The sequence below is a fragment of the Choristoneura fumiferana genome, chromosome 25 (genome assembly GCF_025370935.1).
Source record: "Choristoneura fumiferana chromosome 25, NRCan_CFum_1, whole genome shotgun sequence".
Classification (NCBI taxonomy): Eukaryota; Metazoa; Arthropoda; class Insecta; order Lepidoptera; family Tortricidae; genus Choristoneura; species Choristoneura fumiferana.
The window spans coordinates 9667284-9680543 of record NC_133496.1 but is presented as its reverse complement, the minus strand read 5'-3'; the positions used below and the strand labels follow the sequence as shown (position 1 = coordinate 9680543).

Sequence of the window (13260 nt, the reverse complement as noted above, 5' to 3'; positions counted from 1 at the left end):
TCGCTTGCAGGCGAACTTGAAAATCAGTTTGTGCAATAAACTTGGCCATTTTAACTTTTAATTCACCCTTTACTTTTTTAGATAATTCTGGGTCATTCTTACTCAGAATCATGAGCACGTCGATTTTGGCGATTAAAAAAAATACCCGAATTGTCCATTCATTTTTATGTGTCCATTTTCCCCATAATATAAACTGCATGAAAAAATGTCACCAAATAAAAAAATAAAAATCAACAGTCTTCGTTAAAATCAACAGTGCTCGTGATTCTGAGTAAGAATCAGCTAATTCTGAAAAAAAAAAACAGTTAAGTGTGCATTAAAAGTAAAAATGCCCAATTGTTTAAAATGTACCTTACCTATAGTAGAACCCCGTACTTAGGATTTTATCATAACATTTTTCATAATAAATTTCATCAAAATATATGAAAAAAAATGAAAAATCCCGCCGTTTTAGCATTAAAGAGTAACAAACATAACATAACACCCATGCACGTACTGCATTCACAAAATTTGTCAAGTATAATTATTAGTACGACATAATTAACATTTTAAACATGGCATATGACATTACTTACTTAATGTTCGGGACCTTGCCTAAGGGGTAGATACTCTTTAAGTAATTTGTTTTAGTTTTAGGTTTTATTTTTGTTTTATGTAAGTTTTTTAAGTCTTGGTTAGTTTTTTTTATTTAATGCTTATTATGAATTTTATTATTCTTAATTGTCAATAAATCTTACTTAATGCGTTCCTAATAATATGTAGATATTTCTTCGTAACATCGCAATGTTGCGAGAAAAAGGAAATCTACGTAACACTAGTTCAATTCTTCGATATCTAGAACGTGTTAACATGGAGGAAAGTATCGGAGAAGACAATGAAAAAGAAAACACGGAAGGAAATTTTAATAAAAAGACAATAATAGCTTAAAACTAGGTAAATGAAAGTAGCGACAAACGACTACCTAATGGTTTTTCTTTCAAGGAAGTCTAGACTCTTTATGGCAGATATTTATTATATAGATTCTTCTCGTACCATCTATTGTAAATGCGAAAGTTTATGGCGTGAGCGTTTGTTACTTATTCACGCTATAACCGTTCGAAGGATTTGAATGAAATTCGGTACGTAGATAGCTGGATGTCTAACTTAAACGTCGGCTACTTTTTATACCGCGATATTATCGCGGGATAAAATCCGAAAACCTTGCAAATTTTAGTTAGAGCGATCTTCATGCAACATAAATGACAGCCATAACGAAATTTTTAAGAATTCCCACAGGTTTTTTTTTTAATTTCGTGAGATATTTTTATTTGTTTTCTTTGGTTGTTGAATGTTGCGTTTCCATAGATGTGGGAAGTGCAGCGGAATCGCAAAATTGCTTTGTCATGTTACAGAGAGAGCAAAAGAAGTTATACAGTCGGGTTTTTTTTTATTTTCTTATCAAAACTGCTCTGTCGTTTGTCTCTAACTATAACGCCTTAACAATTCACGTTCAAAGGATAAATAAGCATAGGTACTTATTTATTTCCAGAAAGCCCATTTGAAGAAGTCACGGACGCTTTGTATGATAAAGGAATAAAGTTCCTAGTGACGCACGACATGAAGCTGACGCTGCCAGAGTTCTTCTTCCATGGAGCAACTTTGAAGGTGTCTCCCCGAGCCTTGACCAAGACGGGGGCTTTGGTGCACATCGATCTGGAGCCAAAGGAGACGCAAGGAGAGGGCAGGATTTTCATTAATAAGATAAGTAAGTTGTGAAGTGTATTAGGTTACATTAGGTCCAATGGGATGTACTCACAGTACCTACAATTTCTTCATTTCTATACGTGACCATGATACTGGTTGATAGGGCTATGTCTGTTGAAAATATGTATGATGCAGTAGTCGGTAGATCATTTAAAACATCCATTAGTCACACTTCTCATCTAATAGCTTCTTATGAGGGAGGCCTATGTCCAACAGTGGACGTCCGACGGCTGATATGATGATGATGACCTATCCCCTCGCTGGCGAAGAAGCATTTAGCGATCGACTATTTTCTCGTTCAAGAAACGAATAATAGATAAATATCCCGTGTCAGTAGTAATTTTACTCTACAGTGCGAGTAATCACCCGACGAGAACTCATATTTTTTTTATTCGACTGGATGGCAAACAAGCAAGTGGGTCTCCTGATAGTAAGAGATCACCACCACCCATAAGCATCGCAACACCAGGGGTATTGCAGATACGTTGCCAACCTAGAGGCCTAAGATGGGATACCTCAAATGCCAGTAATTTCACCGGCTGTCTTACTCTCCACGCCGAAACACAACACTGCAAAAACTGCTGCTTCACGGCAGTATTAGCGAGCATGATGGTGGTAGCAATCCGGGCGGACCTTGCACAAGGTCCTACCACCTCGCTTATAACCCAGCGACAAAAGTAATGGCACTATTGGCACCCAACACTCGCTCCTCGCCGCCCGCCAACTCATATATACTTAATTTGTAACTCTACTTGCTTCTCTTTCATCGACGCCGGTAGGTCAAGTGCCTTACAGAGGTGATTGTGTATTTGGTTATTTATTAAGTTCTCTGGGTTCTTACAGTATACCCGATACTGAAGGACTTATATAGATCGAAATGATGATAGTAATGATTGGGTTATTCCTGGTATTTCCATACCGTCATTTTGCTAGGAATATTTGTTGCCTTGTACCCTTGCGCTAAGCATTGGCTCGTTAAAATGTTACATACGTATTGTTTATATGTCTGTTGTGTGAAATTTTAGGTGTGTGTTTTATATATTTCAGAGAAACACATAAGGAAGAAATTGATAACAGCAGCGATAGCAATAGTGCTGGTGATAAAGTTGATAGCTTTGAAACTGGTGTTCGTGCTGCCATTGATAATGGGCGTCACGACAGCCAAGAAGATATTCCTGAAGCTGCTGCTGTTCCTGTTCCCGGCGCTAAGCCACATCTTCAAGCTGTGCTCGTGGTACCACAACAGCTATCACACGTCCAAGTATCACCATCACCACCATTTGATCACGCATCATCATAAGGTAAGTGTTTGTGATTTCATGGTACATATATATCATGCCTATAAAGGCTATAGGCCTCACAAGGCCTTAGCTACCTCACCATTCCGCCCTACCTTCCATCGCCAAGTGAATAGGCAAGCATTTTTTTTTTTACGCAACCCATATTACGCAAGTTCCAAAGATACACTGGCAGCGTTCACTCTTTCAACCATTAAATGGTTGTGATGATGAAATGAATGTGGATGAGGCAGATAGCCTCATTACTGGATAGAGTCAGAAAGTATATAGCTTGTCGGCAAATAAAACTTGATTATAAGTAAGTATAAAGGTATCTTGTGAAGGTCACGAGAAATCGCTTAATATTCTAGCAAGAAAACTGGTCCTTGTAGAAAGCTTTGAGTTGAGGGTTGCGTTAATGCGGAAATCAATGCCTTACTTGTCATAGTTAAGTGCGACGCATTACGCAGAATAATTGGCATGTTCTGGGCTTAAACACCCTAAAAATAACATCATAAATGCGTAAATTTTTGTGAGTCTAGGTACTAAATACACGCTAAAACGGCAGATTGACTTTGGATACAAATTGTTTGAACAGTTTTCTACAAATTGCTGTATACTCTTTACTTATCTTAACTTCTTCTCCTTTTCAGGTCCCACATGCTCCAATCTACGGCCACTCCCCTCACGGACCACACGGCGCCACCGTGGTGGTTCGACCGCATGCCGCCGGCCCGCCTACATCCCACGACCTTCACCCGCATGAACACGGATCACCAGGATTCGAGAACTATCCTCAAGATTGGGAACTGTCTGGGCCAGGTCTTGGAAACGAGTATGTACAGTATTCATGTTAAAAAATTTGCTGTTTTAGTCTATGACAAAATCAAATGACTTTATTTTGATTTTTATTTGCCAAATCATTTTTTAAAGCTGGCAACATTCGACCCTTGACAAATTAGCTTAAATGATCTAAGCAAATTAGTAGTATTTGTCAGCTCAGGGTTGGTAGTAAACCTTCACAAGGATTATCGCACAGAAAACACCATGTAGTGTTTTCCCCTTGCCTCCTATATGGTAGTGTTGTGTAGCAGTGATCGTAGTTTTGGCACTGCTTCAACAGCGCTGGCAACTTTCAAATCGGGTATCTTAGTGGCTTTTTATCATTCAATCAATCAGATCAATCCGATTCTTAAACAGAATTCTTTTGGTATAAGGTTTATTAAAATGAATATTTAGACTTGCGTTTGATTCTGACTCTCAACGTAAGGTAATGCACTTAGTTATGATTGCATATTTGCAAGGTCATGCGTCAGTATTTCGGAAGAAAAATAAATTGAGATGCGTTATCTCTGTTGATTAAATTTTACTAAAACTACAATAAAAATAAAATATGTTACATACTCTGCAGTGAGATGAAAATAAAACTAACTTCTAAATCATTTTCAGATACATTGCCGCTGACATTCATCGAAACGCAATAGCAAATTTCAAACCACACGCGAATGATATGAACGACATAAAGTCTTGGGGTCTGGGGCTACCACCAGGGACATCCATGAATGTGGGTGAGATCGCTGCCAGTGCCAACAGCCCGTTGCCAAATGGTCAAAGAATATCGCAGAATTCTGCTGGAAGGTAACGCTCTTTTTTTTCAATTAACAAAACAGTTCCATTGCTAAAGGTCCTCCGCAAAAATAGCACCAGATTCAGTTATAGTATTTTATGCAACTGTATCGTAATAGGGGTCCTTAAAACACGAGTGTGGCTTTTGAAACTAGGCGTAGCCGAGTTTCATAATAGGGTCACATGAGTGTTTTAAGGCCTAATTACATACTGTTACATACAATATTTTATCTATATCCATATATAAAATCCTCTATCATGTGTTCAAGAACCATTGAGAATGACCTGCATTAACGTGAACTAGGTAGGTATGTCTGCCCCACGAGCTGCGCCCGCTGCGCGCGCGACGACCTGCTGCTGCACGTGCTCGCAGCGCGACAGAGATACAGATTTCTGTATCGTAATGACCATTACGATACAGCCGTGTTCATAATAGAATCCAATGTCGTAATGCTGGTCATTAGGTACCTATGGTTTTTTAACGCATAATTGAGGATTTACTATATGGGTGTAGATAAAACATTTGAGGACCTTTACTACACACCTCGTTATTTGAACGCGCTGTCGACGCGCGTTTGTTCGAAACATACACGAGAGGCACGAGAGTTACATGGCTGCTCGATGGAACGATAAACGCGATGTGCAAAGGCTCTTAGTCAGTCAATTTAATTCTCTTTATTCCTCTTCTTTCTTTCTTTATCATCAGAAAAAAATAACACCTTCCCTGTCCGGGAGCCCCGAATATGGGGTCATGGAACTTTTTTTCAAGGAGTTCGTGCTTCCACCATGGGTCACAGCTTAAAACTATCCTCAAAGTGAAAGCAAACTTGGACGTGTGACTTTGTCGAATCAATTTTGTAAAGGGACAGTGAACGTGTTAAATACCTCAATGTTGATTCCTGTGCCATGATTACATTATTTTATATTGACGATTATTTTATATGAAGCTAATGGAGTTTGTTATTTTATTTATTTTCAGACCAATGGGACCTCCACACGGATATCGAAAGAAACCAAAAGATCCACTACAAGCCGAAAAGGAAGCACTGGTATATTTTTTGTAATAAATGCATGCTGAATAATGCAGCATAATGAATGAAAATAGTTAATTTTAGGAAGCTTGTGTGATAAATATTTCGTTCGTTCATTTCTTTCTACCCGACTACCCGAAGGAGAGTTGTTTCTCGAATGTACATATTTCAATTGTGTCATATGTAACATATTATGTCATGATTCGTCAAAACTTTCGAAATAAGTGAGTTGAAAAGGCGTCCGCGAAAAAAAATCAGGAAGGGATTAAAAAATATACCTATTATATGTCACAACGTAGTTGTGAAAGCGATAATTTGTATATTTTCATGTAGGTACAAGTTACAGGTTTCACGCACAGTTAAGAATGCGTTCATAAGATCAAAACATTCCTTTCTGGCTCCAGATCAGAGCAGCAGCGTTGGCTGCGCGGGCGCCACCTTCTCCGGTCCGCGACGAATTGTTACGAGTCTCAGCCGCAAAGCTGACAGAGACGAATAGAGTGAAAGCGGAGACCGAGCTGGTGCGCCAACAGCAGAAGATAATGGCTGCACAAGACCCGGTAATCTTTACGACTTTACTATGCTTTACCCATGCACAGCTATGTACCCATAAACTATTAGATGTGGTAGTAAAATTGAATTTTCGAGATTACGCAAAATTTCCTGTGGAAATTCCTAAAAATTACATTAACGTGGCTAGATTAACGTCGATTAAATGTTTTTTCTCTCTTTCTTTTTCTTATTCAGAATATTTTTTCGTATTCCTCATATTAAAAATACTTTTTTTTATCGAATCAAAATCGAAAGATGTGATCCTTCCCACTTCAGAGCAACTCTATCCCATCCAATTTATTTATAAAATTTTGAAATGTTTTTATTTTTATTTTTTCTATGGCTTTACAGGATACAATAGCGGCAGAGAAGTTCTACGGGCAACTCTTAGAAAAGGTTGATCATATCCTTAGTCCTCTGGGAGCTGGTGACCCTGGCTGCAAGGAGCGGGCCGTCTGCGCACTCTACAAAGACCCCTTTAAGCACACTCCATACAGCAATCTAGTCTCTAATGAACTTAGCAAGTGAGTACCAACACGTGTGGTGGGTAGTAAAGTGGTGATAGAATGAAAATTCTCCGTTTACTATTACAACCACGCACCCGTGATGCCCATTGAACTTTATAGATTTTCAGCTGATCTTTACAGTTAGATGTCAAAATGAAAATCTGTGTCAAACTTCACAGTTAGTCAAATAAAGCTCTTTCTTGACATTTCTGCTTACCACACAAATCGATCTATCGTTGATCGATTCAACCAGTCAACATCGATCAATTTTTGCAAAATAAGCTATTGATCGCCGTCTGCCATTTAATTTAACAATCGATAGATGGCGTCGATCGACGAACGATCGATTGGTGTGGTAACACTCTGGTTTTATCGTACCCATCGATCGATGGGCTTAGTAACACCAGTTTCCAAGTAATTATTTCAAAACAATATTTTCCTTTTCAGGGACTCAAACGAGTTAGTTCCTCCGGCCGATAGCAAGCTTGCCATCCACTATTATCGCTACGTACAAGCGGCAAGAGACGGCCAGGAGCAAAAAGACTGTTCCCTCCTTTATCCCGACTGCCACATCGACTATAACAAGAAATAGCATGCCTGGGAGGAGGGGTCTCCACCTCAATGAGTTAAAAACGAATGAAAGAACATAGAAAATGATAGTATATTCAAACTTTTACGTCAAAATTGTAGTTACGTAGAAAGTGGCGACCTCTTTTAATTTACTCTTTACTGTGGCTGTCTAAAAAAATAAGTAACGATCTTTTCTCACCGGCTTCATTTCTTATTTTAATCGTTTATGAGATTAAAGTTACTATGTGTAAGTAATCGTAAATAAATATTATGATGTTTTGAAATTCATCTGGAATATTTCAGCAACAAATTCCGCCGGTTTGCCTGTGAAATTACTGGCACTTGAGGTATTCCATCTTAGGCCTCTAGGTTGGCAACGCATCTGCAATACCCCTGGTGTTACAGATATTTATGGGCGGTGGTGATCTCTTACCATCAGGAGACCCACTTGCTTGTTTGCCATCCAGTCGAAAAAAAAATCATTTAATAATTTCAGGCGAATTTCAAGTAAATATGCTACGTTAAACACCATGGTAGAACCCAAGTGAAGTGTGTTTGAATAAAATTGTTTTAGATCATATTGTAATAAATTAGAATATTAAACAAAATGAAATTTGAGTTTGAAGTTGATTTTGGCGTTTTGTTATAACATGAAAGTCAAAGTTTTTGTGGTGAATTGACTGTTGACTTTACATTTTCTGCATTTATTTATTTTTTGAGTATTTCTTAAGAACAAAACCTACCACGAGTAAGTTAATAATTTATTTATTTTATTAAAATATTTAGTTACAGCTACGTCCAAAACCCTAGTGATAGTAGCAAATTATTTATTATAGATTAATTACTTTTTAAAGGACATATACAAAGACCCGCTTTGATTTAATTCATAATATTGAACTTCCCAAGTAACATACCGGTATGAACTTTTAGAGAATAAGTAATTATTCACAAAAGAAACAAGAATGTCCCTGAATTGAGAGATGAACAGTTCTCATTGTTTTGAAAGTCGGAATGGCAAGTAACTTTTAATTTATTTTTCATGAATTACTCGAAGTTAGTCTTTATATAAATTATTTAATTTATAACGATAGTGTTACAATAATGCCATCCAGTCACTAGGACAGCAACATTGTTACATAAGATAATGATGCATTTAAAATGTTACTCCATGCTACTGTCTGTTAACTTGTGTTACTTTACATGGTCAATAGTAGGCCAAACTAGGTTATAAGACAATGAGGATTTCTGTGACAGGCCATTAGTATCGTGAATTCCGTTTGACAAATTTGACATTTGTGCCGCGCTTGTGATTGGCTAAACAACTAAATGAGTATGAATTCGCCGCTAGAGGCGCTAGTGTAGCGAGAGGTCTCCGAAACGTCAAATCTCACTGTGTTTGAGTGAGCTACGCGGGCTTATATTTATAATTAGAATAATTTTGTGAATATTTCACAATACCTGAAATTAATTATGGCAAATATGCGTTACGGGGCAATGAATGTCTGTATTTTGAGACTGTTGTGTCTTTTGTCCTCCTTTTTTTCCGGACAAAACGGGATTACGCAACACTGTGGCATGCTCGATATTTTATGGTAGGTAGGTAAGGTATCTACAATCTTTGGGGATTTAGGGACCTTTAAAAAATGAGCCTATCAGTCTCTCAATGGGTCGGCAACGCACCTGTGATACCCCTCGTGTTGACAGGTGTCCATAGGCGGCGGTGATTGCTTCCCATCAGGTGACCCACATGCTCGTTTTCCCCTCTTATATATAAAAAAGTTATTAAATATGATTTAAATGTAAATTTTGTTTTCACGCCCGTAATAACAAAAAACACTATACTTCAGGCAGGACCTTTGTCTACAGTGGCGCCAACTAGTGAGCGCGAAAACGGTAGCCCTCATTGCAGCAACATTGTAACGTCAAACGGACCTCACGATGCTAACGCCATCTAGCGATATTTTTCACCTGTCAAGAAACCCTCAATAAGAAATTAATATTAAATCGACTTCAAACTTATAAATAATAATTGAATATTAAAATTTTCGTCTGAAAAATTTCAGTTATCTTAAAATATAGATTTTTACCTATTTTTGAAGTCGGTTTTATATTGTTTCGGTTCTGCTCAAAAATAATACGTTAAGGTGCGTCTTTATTTATATTATTGAAGCAAGGAAATGGTTTTTTTTATTTATGTTGTTATTTACTTTAAAATAAATTATTTATTTTCTCTTTTTGTATTTTTTTTATTTATACCTAAAATTGGCAGCGTATCTAATAAGATACATAATTTAAGATCATCTTTTTGTATTTTTTTAAAGTTATTTTTGTTAGTTCTACATGAATCCAACGAGGCTTGAATTGAGTATACTTGTCTCACGTGGACAAGTTTAGGGTTAAGTACCTAATAAAGATTACGAAAGCAGCCTAATTAATCTAATCAGAAATATTTAATTATAAATTCATAAATGATTGTGAATCATCTCAAAAACATTTAAAAAAGTTAGTGCCCTTTGACATTTGCATGATTGAAAAACTTACAAACATGCAACTCAAACTATATGACAGAATCGAAATGTGAAAGACAAGTTGAAAGTGTCTGAAATAAATTACATACAAATCGGTCTTTCTCATTAACTACCGATGCCTTCAATAGAAATAAGCAATTATCATCCCAGCCTATATACGTCCCACTGCTGAGCACAGGCTTCCTCTCAGAATGAGAGGGCTTGGGCCGTAGTTCCCATGCGTGCTCAGTGCGGATTGGGAACTTGAATTGCTTCGCAGGTTTGTGCAGGTTTCACCGTTTTCCTTCACCGTAAAACTAGTGGAAAAACAATACAACACCTAACCGTCGAGAAGTGCAGAAGTGGTGTTAAGGGCAATGCACTTACTCAGGTGAAATAGGAGTCAATCACGGTCAGTTTTATGTAAAAAAAAATGCCAAGACGATATCTGGACGTCTGGACGTTATACTTGCTAGAACAAAGTTGTTTCTGTCAACCTTTTAAGTGAGAGAATAAAAGCAGGTGATGGAACTGACTCGGATACTATTAGAGCGAAAAGTATAAATAATAACTATAGACTGGATTATTTTCAATTGCATATTTAGCCCATTTTCGTCAGTTATTATATTTACAATTTTGTAACGTATCGATGCACTTTCATTTTGATTGGGGTAGGATTATTACGTAGTCAATGATTAATTGCTAGCAGCATTAAGATAGCCCATTGTATAACCTGTAAATACTGCTCAGTCACCTCAGTTGATGTGTTTTGTTGATATCAAATCTCGAATCATACTCAAACCTGGTTTAAGCTTGACCGTTTCATACATTTTGACAATAGGTACTCATTAGATGTTTCATTTATTTCAGCCAGTGGCTACAAATAAACAAAACTTATACTATGCTTCTAACGTGTCATAATGAAAACGCAACACCGAAAATTGTCCTTTTATTCCAATTGAAACTTCAATATGGCAGACTTCCAAAAAATTTCGTTACCCCACTATGAGTGGCCAAACTAACCGAATCTAAAAAGTAAGTCATTCATACTCTAACTAGGTATATAGGTCACGCCTTACAGCTATGAGTACTCATAGAAGGACACCGTAAATCATATAGTATCCGCTTCCTAACTGCAGGCGGATCACGTAGCTGCTATTAGTTCAGATGTTGGTATGTTTCGTTCATCGATTTATTTGTATAGCTTTCACTTGCTGAGAATATAAAAAATATTTGACGATTAAGTACAACAGCCGAAGGAACTGAGTCTGATTTGCGTACCAGGGTGGAACCTTTGCTCTACTAATGTCAAGTTGAAAACCCGTACATTTGCCAAAGAAATTGATCATGCAATGGAAAACCTTTTTGCGTTTATAAGCATTCCATAAGAATCAGTTAAATCTCAATGAAATAACGCCAGGCGTCTCCGTAAGATTCAAGAGAAGTGTAATGTCTCGGTCTCTCGCAACTTAGAGGAACGATCTGTTAAAGATTTCAGGAAGCCATAGGCTGTGGAAAGCACAAAAGCAATCGTCGTGAATATCCTCGGCGAAGGCAAGTCCAGAAGTAGACGTATCTGGCTACCGATGATGAAATCAGAGCTTCTGGTTCAATAATTTTAAAATGAAACTTAAAGGAATAAAGAGCACATAACCCCTATCAACTTGACAAACAACTTGATAAATTGTATAGCTGCTGTAGTGCGTAACCATTTACTTAATTCCAGGTGATACAAATCTACGTTCTACACATAATATTCGAATCAACACATTCTTTCCACACCTACACCAACACTCAAGTTTAATTTAATTGATTTATAGTCACTGTGCTCATCAGTCCAATGGTTTAATATTCTGTGAGCGAACCAAGCGAAATCGGCCTGAATAGCGGCAGATAGGGATATCGGTGTGTAACTGTGACAGTCGGGGTATAAGAATGTGTATTACATGTTTATTTAACACCATTGGCTAAAATTAAAAGGATTGAATTTAGAATCCAGATTACACTGATTGAAATGCACTAGACGTGAAAAGTCTCGATTTTGTAGAAGATTCTACAAATTTTAAAAGTAGGTTGACAAAAGCCAGTGCTCCTAATAAAAGTAGATAAGCCAGATATAATTTAGAGAGTACTAAGTATGGTTAATAATTCTCTAATTGTCCTAGCATGGTGACCAATTTATATCATGCTCTGCAGTTGACTACAGATTGAAAAACCAAAACGAGTGTAGTAAAAATCGGAACAAGTACAAACTTTTCAATGAATATTGGTTCTTCTTCCAATGCCGTCACAATACACCACTATGAATACTCCTCGATTATGTAGGCGAATCATGCATACAAGCATCCGTTTTGCAGGACATCTTTCTCTTAAGCATATGGTAGGAATGACAATTAAAATGTCCTCTATTACGTAAGGAATGCGAACGCAATGTCGGTGTCACTTTCTTTCAATGGTTACCGCCTTTTTATGGAATTCCATCGATATTTTAGTTTGAGGAAGAATTAGGTTCCTTGGCGACGAATTCGAAATCTTACCTACCTTGCTCTAACATGTTACCAAGTATATCTAAGATATCTATGTATAAGGCTAACGTTGCACCTACCATCGAATCAAATTCCTTTTTTTGATTATTAATCTCCTCTTACCTATCTTCATCTTTATTGTTCTCGAGTATATTATTAAATATGTCTGATTTATCAGCATCAGAACGCTTAAAGTAGCTATAAAAGGATAGATATGAAAATTTGTTTAGAGCTAAATATTGTCAGTTTCTTTTATTCGTCTTGGTTATTACTAGACCATGCTGGTAAGTTACAGATGAGTCAAAACGTGAGTTAAATGAATTAAAGCCAATTATATGTTCCAATTCTATGATATATCATATGGAAGAAAATACACAGAACAAGATTCACATGCAGAATAAACCCTCAATTTCGATATATAATGCACGCTCTTGATAATAATCCTACCTGTGACCATGCATCACATGTGCATTTAATTTTAAATTGCGAGTAAATGATTTAAATATTCTGGGACATGTTTAGAAAAACAACATAACTAACATTTCTCTCTCTCTCTCTCTCTCTCTCTCTCTCTCTCTTTCTCTGTCTAAGAAGGAGCTAATAGTGTTACATAAGATATTGTAAATTGAAAATATTCGCACAGAGAGATATCCGGCGGACCCCGAACTAGGCAGGCCTGTATCTCGGGGCCCTAAGAGTGTGTTCAACAGATTAGGCACATAAACATATTTCAAGTGACGTGTTACTAGAAATAGACAAGTAAAAAAAGAACGACACTAATAATAAAAAATAATTAATTACAAAGGATGCACTGTATCTCGGGGCCCTAAGATGTGTTCAACAGATTAGGCACATAAACATATTTCAAGTGCGTGTTACCAGAAATAGACAAGTAAAAAAAGAACCAATAATAATATAATTAA

The 13260-nt window shown here is 37.0% G+C and overlaps 1 protein-coding gene across 3 annotated transcripts in view; it reads left to right on the top strand.

Annotated features, from left to right (window-relative positions):
- Osi17 (DUF1676 domain-containing protein Osi17) overlaps nucleotides 1-9541 on the top strand; it is a 34942-nt gene extending 25401 nt beyond the window's left edge. For all 3 annotated transcript variants that reach the window (XM_074107296.1, XM_074107297.1, XM_074107299.1), the window contains 8 exons: nucleotides 1529-1744; nucleotides 2791-3044; nucleotides 3674-3855; nucleotides 4470-4658; nucleotides 5626-5695; nucleotides 6082-6237; nucleotides 6581-6753; nucleotides 7183-9541. In XM_074107296.1, coding sequence (XP_073963397.1) covers nucleotides 1529-1744; nucleotides 2791-3044; nucleotides 3674-3855; nucleotides 4470-4658; nucleotides 5626-5695; nucleotides 6082-6237; nucleotides 6581-6753; nucleotides 7183-7327 — 1385 coding nt within the window. In that variant the 3' untranslated portion in view covers nucleotides 7328-9541. The remainder of the gene's footprint in view (nucleotides 1-1528; nucleotides 1745-2790; nucleotides 3045-3673; nucleotides 3856-4469; nucleotides 4659-5625; nucleotides 5696-6081; nucleotides 6238-6580; nucleotides 6754-7182) is intronic.
- The last annotated feature ends 3719 nt before the right edge of the window (nucleotides 9542-13260 follow it).